General features: G+C 41.6%; 1 protein-coding gene across 7 annotated transcripts; it reads right to left on the bottom strand.

The window, feature by feature from the left end:
• Nucleotides 1-512: 512 nt before the first annotated feature.
• On the bottom strand, nucleotides 513-6243 carry radx (RPA1 related single stranded DNA binding protein). 7 transcript variants are annotated; one of them, XM_017308446.1, is made up of 15 exons: nucleotides 5021-6241; nucleotides 4550-4692; nucleotides 4254-4446; nucleotides 3971-4079; nucleotides 3754-3854; nucleotides 3537-3656; nucleotides 3168-3263; nucleotides 2930-3097; nucleotides 2717-2844; nucleotides 2521-2633; nucleotides 2390-2437; nucleotides 2230-2330; nucleotides 1832-2071; nucleotides 904-1077; nucleotides 513-782 (listed from the first exon to the last, which is right to left on the bottom strand). In XM_017308446.1, exons 1-15 carry the CDS (start codon nucleotides 5610-5612, stop codon nucleotides 646-648), a joined length of 2463 nt encoding a protein of 820 aa, XP_017163935.1. In that variant the 5' UTR covers nucleotides 5613-6241; the 3' UTR covers nucleotides 513-645. The 7 variants fall into 7 exon arrangements, with proteins under 7 accessions (XP_017163935.1, XP_008425747.1, XP_008425751.1 ...); XM_008427525.2 differs by having other exon boundaries at nucleotides 880-1077; nucleotides 5021-6240; XM_008427529.2 differs by having other exon boundaries at nucleotides 880-1077; nucleotides 2230-2312; nucleotides 5021-6239.
• Between the last annotated feature and the right edge of the window lie 1113 nt (nucleotides 6244-7356).

Raw genomic sequence — 7356 nt, 5'->3', positions numbered from 1 at the left:
GGCTACATAGTTGTTTATTTTATATGTCATATAGATTACATATATGTATGTTATGATTTTAAAATTAAAGTAATTTTATAACAGATTATGAGATGTCTCCGTTTTTTGTCGTTTTCTCGAAAAATTTACCGTAAAAATAAGGATTCAAATGTACTTTACATATATTTTTATAAAGTGTATTCAGTAATATACATCAGCCCAGAAATTGTAAAAGATTAAAAAAAAAAATCTTAAAGAGAGATAAAAACAAGACTGTTGTGTTTTTGCTTTTGCCTGTCTCTATGGCAACGCCTCCATAGAATGTTGCAAGGGGTGTTTTCTAAAACTAAAAGCCCTTACAGAATTTCATCAATCTTATTTAGGTGTATTTCTACAAACCTTGCTGAAGASTCCTCAAATCCCTTAAACAGAACCTTTCTGACAACAGGAAGTAGGCTCAAAGATCCCAAAAGCAACACATCCTGCTCTACTAAAGGAATTATGAAAGCAACTCGTTAAAATCTACTAATACTTGAAATAAAAGACGGCATTTTCTATGCATTCCAGTATTTTAATAATAAAAAATACAATTTACATCAAGGTCTTTTCTGTCAAAAATAAATGTACATGATTGAGAATGATTATAAGAAGCTGCCCTTTCTTTTTCTAGTCGAGTGTGACATCCATCACTCTGTACACCTTGTCGATGAGGATTTCCACTTTATCTCCTCCCAGCTGACACAGCTCCAAAACGCACACCACGTGTGTGTTCTCCAGCCCCTTGGCAGTTGCCAAGATCTCCTCTGCAAGAAGGCAACCAAACGTAAAAAAAAATAAAAATCAAAATCAAAGCTAAACGTTCGACTGGCGACGCTGGAGAAAACGAGAGGAGGGATTTACTTCGGCTGTCGCTACCTGACTCACGGGGAGTTAATTCTCCGTCTCCGGCTGTGCTGTGGAGGGGGTAGAGGAAACCCGAGGAGAGGCAGGACAGCATCGAGTTGTCGTGGGGGTCCTGAGAGAGACCGACGGCGCGGGGGTCGTCGGYGCGCACGACGGGGAGGAACGCGGCATCGACTGCGATCTGCTTGTTAATGCCTGACAGAAAAACGTAAGGAAATTAGAACCAGAATTAGTGGGTGAGAACGRACACACTAAAAAGTAAAAGATCTACCTTAACAATAGTTACAATAATTCTAGGGCTGGAGTGACTAATCATGATTAATTGGTTATTCAAATAATTGTCAGCTAATTTAGTCAGGGATTAATCGCTAACTGGAGAATACAGACTCAAAAAAGGTCAAAACAAAACATATTCAGAGCAGTAATCAAGCCAAAATTGTAGTAGAAATATATACATTTTGAATTTAAAATAAAAAATGTTTATTGCACTTTACACAATGAAAATTTTCCTTTTCTTACTTAAAGGAATTACATTTTTAGTTTGCTTGAATCTTTTAATGTATTTCTAACACTGCATAAAAAAGGTGGTTAAATGACAAATCTGCAGCATGTGCTGTTTATTATTTATGATTAATCGTCAGAATAATCAATAGAAGAACTACAATAATTGGTAGTTGCAGCCCTAATGAATTCTGTCATTTTCTTAAGGTCACACAGACCTCTGACCGCATACAATGTTTTTGCTGACAGTAGTTTCCCTCCCTCTGTGTGACTCGCTGATGACAAGATGCATCACAACACAAACATAAAGGTCAGTTTGCAGTCTTTGTTCCGGTTATAAAAAAAAAAGAAAAATATTTTTGTCTACCAAAAGAAAAACAGAAACAATTTCAGAGTGATTCATAGCAGGTGAAATGRCGGGAGCAGGACGGAGTGACTCTGCTCTCACCCAGTATGGTCAGCTGGTAATGCCCCGGGCAGGGAGTGTGTGGCGGCACGGCGGCGGCGGCYGCCTGTGGCGTCCAGCGCGTCGGCTGCAGGTTGCTCCACCGCAGCAGGGCGCTCTTCTCGTCGAAGGTGAACCTGCGAGAGACGCTGTCCTGATGCAGGCCGCCGTGACGCAAATGCTCCGAGATTTCTTCTCGCTGCTTTGACCAGTTGCTGCTCTCCCAGGATGAAGCAGCGGAGTCTAGCGGGACACACACATTACAGCGAGGCACGCACACACACACACACGCGCACACACACACACGCACACACACACACACACGCGCGCACACACACACACACACACACACACACACACACACACGCACAGCAGTGAAACTGAAGCAGAGAGTTGCTCACCTTGACATTCCTGCTGCTCATATGCCGAGGCCGACTCCTCTTCTTCCTGCTCTTCTCTTTCTTTCGTGTTTTTGTATTTCAGCCTTCTGGGAGCAAAGAAGCTAAGAATGGTTGCAACTTTTAACTAACAGAGAAATGCTCCTGGTTGTAGCTTAATTACCTTTTAGCGGGGCTGCCGGCACAATTTAAGGAAGAGGGCACGGCTTTACTATAAAACACRACGTCAAATTTACAATTACCGATTAATTATTCAGCACACAAGCATAAAAAAAATTAGGAATCAAATCCAACCTGAGWTGATTTGTCCTTTTCCTTGTGTTAGTTTTGCTCCTGTCAGAAGAGGGAGACATCWGACAGTCTGCARGATCTTTATGTGTGTCTGATGAATAATCCTTATTTGAAACCTGAAATGAACAGCAGCAAACGTCTTTAACTATTTCTTTTGTTACCATTACTGAAAATACACTTTAAAATAAAAATCTCTTACCTTCTTTGGGTCATTTGTGTAGCGGATTGCCGTGATCTCRCCCTGAATTGCCAATTTTTTATGTTCCCTATATCGAAGGCTCTCTAGCTCCCTCTTCAGGTCAGACGCAGCAACCAAAGGAACTTGGCCTTAAATAAAAGAACGGCATAAAGCACAAATCTGCACCATAACTGCTAACGCCTTTAAAATCAATAAATAAATCAYTCAAATCACCTGAMGTATCCGTCACCGACTGTGAAAATCTCCGCGGGGGAGCAGGGTAACAATAATGGCCGCCGACGGCGGTTTTTTGGAGGACAACGTTGTCCTTCAGCGTCTTGGTCCACTGGATGAAGCTCTTCACTCTGGGGTCACTCACGTATGGCTGGCCCTTGTGGTAACCTGTTGCCGACCCACACAGCCTTAATCCTGTCATCCTTYTCTGGCCACACTGTCACGTGAAAACACCAACCTGTGATGAAGATCTCGGTTTCACAGCTGCTTGTGAGGTAGGGCAAAGACCCTTCCACCTGACACACCCTCATCTGAGTGCAAACAAGGTAGGTCACTGTGGAAGACAAGGCAGAGATGAGACAGCAGCCAAATACAAGGCCTTGTTTAGTGTATTGATTTATAATTATTGGGAGGACAAATACATTTCCACATTTATACTCCAAACTACTTTGCAACGAAAAGTTCCTWCATGAACTTTTAAGCTCTTGTCCACAGTGAGGAGGTGTGGTATCTTGTTTAGATCATTTGTGTCATATTATAGTGTCACAACATGGTGACAGTTTTACTGAATATGTAAAAAAAACAAAACAAAAAAAACGTGACTTACTTGGACAGATTTGATTGAAGATTTCAGGTTGCGACGAGGAGAAAAGTTCCAGGATAAAAGGCCGGTCAGACGTTCCATCCACCGAATGAACCCAGCGATACGTCCAGTATTTCTCTGGAGCTAAAAGTTAAAGCACGGCAATGGCTACATGACAGTAAAAGTGAACTTACAGAGGCTTTCACCCAGTCAGTAAATCAAAAAAAAAAAAACCTTTTACCTTTATTCCCTTTACTCCTGACTCTTTCAACACGCCCAACGAACGTCACCAAACCGATGACGTCACAAGCGGAACCGTTGGAAATCTTCTCCAGCTCTGACCTGGAGCACTCGAGAAAAACCAAAGAGCAGCTTTTGAGCCAAGACTGTCGGATGAAARCATAACGCGCGTGACGCGTAAATACATTTTTATTAAAGCAGCGGCTAGCGCTGATCACCTGGTGGTGAACTGGTAGGACACCTCTGGCAGCCCCCACTGTGGGAGGACGCTCTTGGGTGAGACCACAGTGATGACTGCAGCTGGGTTACGGGGGTTCAGGCAGATTTCTACAAGGAAAAGCATTTACGGAAAAGAAATAAAGTGCAATCAAAAAARATATTCACATGGCAAGCAGACAGAATTACTACAATTCCTACAGCTCAGCTTTTGCAATTAAATTATGTTCCTCAACTCAACATCACGGTAGTATTTAGCTAAAYGTAACGCTCCTAAGTTCATACCTACAGACGTGAAGTTCTTCATTCGATGGTGGTCCATTTGTGGGCGCGATCTGTTTGAGTAGCTCTGCTTCAAGGTGTAGTTCTGCAGGTACAGCACCGCGCCGACGTTCATCCTGAGGTAATACTCGGGACAGAGCTCGTTCCAAAGCACGAGCGACATTGTGCCGCTCTGGTCGGCGACTTCGAAGTAAGTCTGAAACATCACAAAGTACATATTTTACCCGGTATCGCAGTGAAATATCAGGCAAATACATGAAAAAAAACAGACTAAGGTTTAACCTGTGAGTGAAGCTCACCTGGTAGGGGTAATCAATCTTGAGCCCAAATTTCCCATAATACCTTAACCTGGATTTGTGGATTATCTTCACCAGGAGAGGGAGAGGTTTCCATGAGACTCTAAAGGATGACTCCAGAGAACTCAGGAGGGTGACCTTTGACACTGAAATAAATATATTGCATATCATCAGGGTTCAAATCATTTGATAATTATGTGTTAATGAAAGACTGGAAGATTAATACCTGCACACCAATTATAAAGTCTTAAAACATGCAAACTTTAAAAAAAAAAAAAAAATTAGCCTGGTGGGGGCACAAGTTAAGCCTGGTGGCCCGCCAGGCTTATATCGCACTGGGGGGGAGGGGGGGGGGTGAAGACCCTCAGTAAATGTAACTGAGCAAATGTAACCAATTACTGCCAACTCTGAATTTAAGTGACAGAAAAAGTGCAACAACAACACAACAAGAAGCAGAGGGCAGCGGGACCTCACCGTCCAGCACTGGGTCCGGTGAAGCAGACCCTGAGATCCACACGTCTCCCTCCGGGTCGTCGTTGTTCCACAGAGACAGGTAATGTTTGCGGCTCACCTGCAGCGGGACGTCACTCTGCAGCAACACGCTCCTCTCCATGCCGTGTTTTACCAGCATGGGCAGTGAGCTGGGGTTGCTAATGCGGGGCAGGAGAGACGACGTCTCCTCTGCGCTGCTCTCGACCTTCTCAATGCAGATATAACCGTGCCCCAGCCTCCTCTCGTTGTAAACAAAGGAGCACTGCCTGACGCTGACGTCCGTCCCAGTCCTCAGGGTGTTTCTGTGCACCAGGTGGTTCAAGCTCGGGTGAAGGAAGCATTTGGCTCGCCAGACTCCGTCTGTGATCGTCACGTCGTAGCTGTAGCTGTCAAGCTGCTGACCCTCGGTCGGCTCGGACAGGTACCTCTGAATGGCAACAACGGCGACAGGAGCCGCCTCCTCGGCCGTGAGTTTCAGGCTTTGGGTGGAGGGTAATCGCTCCAGCGTCCTCTGGAGGAAAGACTCCTGAGGAAGATCGGCTACCATCGAAGAACAACACGAACTACTCTCCATCACTTGACAGTTAGCTCAGCTGGCGTTAGCTCATGTTCTTTTGTTTACCTCGATATGTTACACACAGCTAAGATGATTCGCACCAGCTAATGGAGTACCGTAAAACACTTAACACCTTTTAGATGACGGGGGTTAGGGACGCTTCAGTAACTCTGGTAACCGCTGGCTAACGTTACAAACTGTTTGGTGCTCTTTGATGGCGTCATCATGTGCCTTAAAAAAAACGAAGCGAGGTACGGATAAAAAAAATGTACTTGCTTAAATATATTGGCATTAAAATACTTTACAAGTTGGACGGTGTAAACAAGAGATKGCTATTTTTGAAAAATCCGCGCTAAACTGCGCAAGAACTGGCGTCATTTCAATAGAAGTGACGCCATCAATGCGACTATTCGCCCTGGTATGGCAGGTAGTTGTAATATATAATCGGACATAACTGCGCTGATAAATTATGAAATACAAATTTTCCTCCTAAAATTGTGGTTGTTTGCTCAAATAATAAAGAAGTGGTAGAGGTGGTACTCATTGTAGGAGGCAAAGTTAAACAACATTTAACATTAGTTTTCAAAATGAAATTAATGAATCACATAAATGATCAAAATATTAAACATGGACTACATGGTGGACTAAAAATATTGGTGACAATGAGAAATATGATTTTGAACCAACAGAGCAAATGCATTACTAGTATTATTATCAGTAGTAATACATTTAATAATAGAAATAATAATATTTATTTGCTGCAAAAGTTCAGTTTTAATACTTCTAAAAATGTATAACAATTTGTCTTCTGAGCAGAAAGATGGTAAAAAGAAGGAGAATAAAAACAGCAACATATTCTACATTCATATGAATGTGAAACGTCTTTTGTCAACAAAAGAAAGATATCTGGGTAATTTAATTGTTAATTGTGAATATGGGAGATGTTATTTTGGATTGTTAAATTGCTAGAAGAATTTACTCATGGATGTTTGAGCTGCATTGTCTGTTTGTTATATGCACAATCAGTTTACTATACTGCATACCTAACATATTTTCAATTCAAACTTTTTTTATTTGAATGCTGTGTGCTTGACTAATTACTATTTTTGAACAACCCTGTTGTTATCAGTGCTTTACCTGTTGTTAGCAATGTTATGGTGTAAAAGTGAGATTTTTAAAACATTTAAAATACACCTTCATAAATATGTCAAAGCTGCAGCTGAAAAACAAACACATTTTCACTGATGTGCTCCATAAGAATATGTTTTAGACACTGATTTTTTTTCTGTTAAACATTAAGTTTTAGTTTATGCCTTAAGGCACATTTTGACTCCCTGATTGGAAATTGTTACATTGCTAAAGTAATTTGTGGAGCCAGCAGGGGAGGGGGGCACCGTTTGACTCTAAGAACAGAAATTAGTTTTTACAATCAAAATCCATTGGAATGAGTGTTTATGCATAATGATGATAGTGTTTCAAGATATTAATTTTCCTGCTGTAGTGCAATCAGRAAATCATAACTTGAAACATAGGGTGAATTTTGCATTGTATTTTCTTCTTGCAGAAAGCAGCAAAGACAGAGTCTCTCAGTGTTTCAGAATTTGTCCTGCTGTGTGCCTTGACCTCAGTCTTGTTTAGCATAATTGAAACTGACGGAGTGTAACTAAGGTTAAGTGGTGTATAGCATTAATTTAAATGTTTTATTAGCATGCAGGGTAAGAGGTAACCGGTATTGTTTTGTACATCTATTTAGTGAATGTTA

This window comes from Poecilia reticulata, linkage group LG14 (genome assembly GCF_000633615.1).
Source record: "Poecilia reticulata strain Guanapo linkage group LG14, Guppy_female_1.0+MT, whole genome shotgun sequence".
NCBI lineage: Eukaryota > Metazoa > Chordata > Actinopteri > Cyprinodontiformes > Poeciliidae > Poecilia > Poecilia reticulata.
This window is presented reverse-complemented; position numbering and strand designations above follow the sequence as displayed.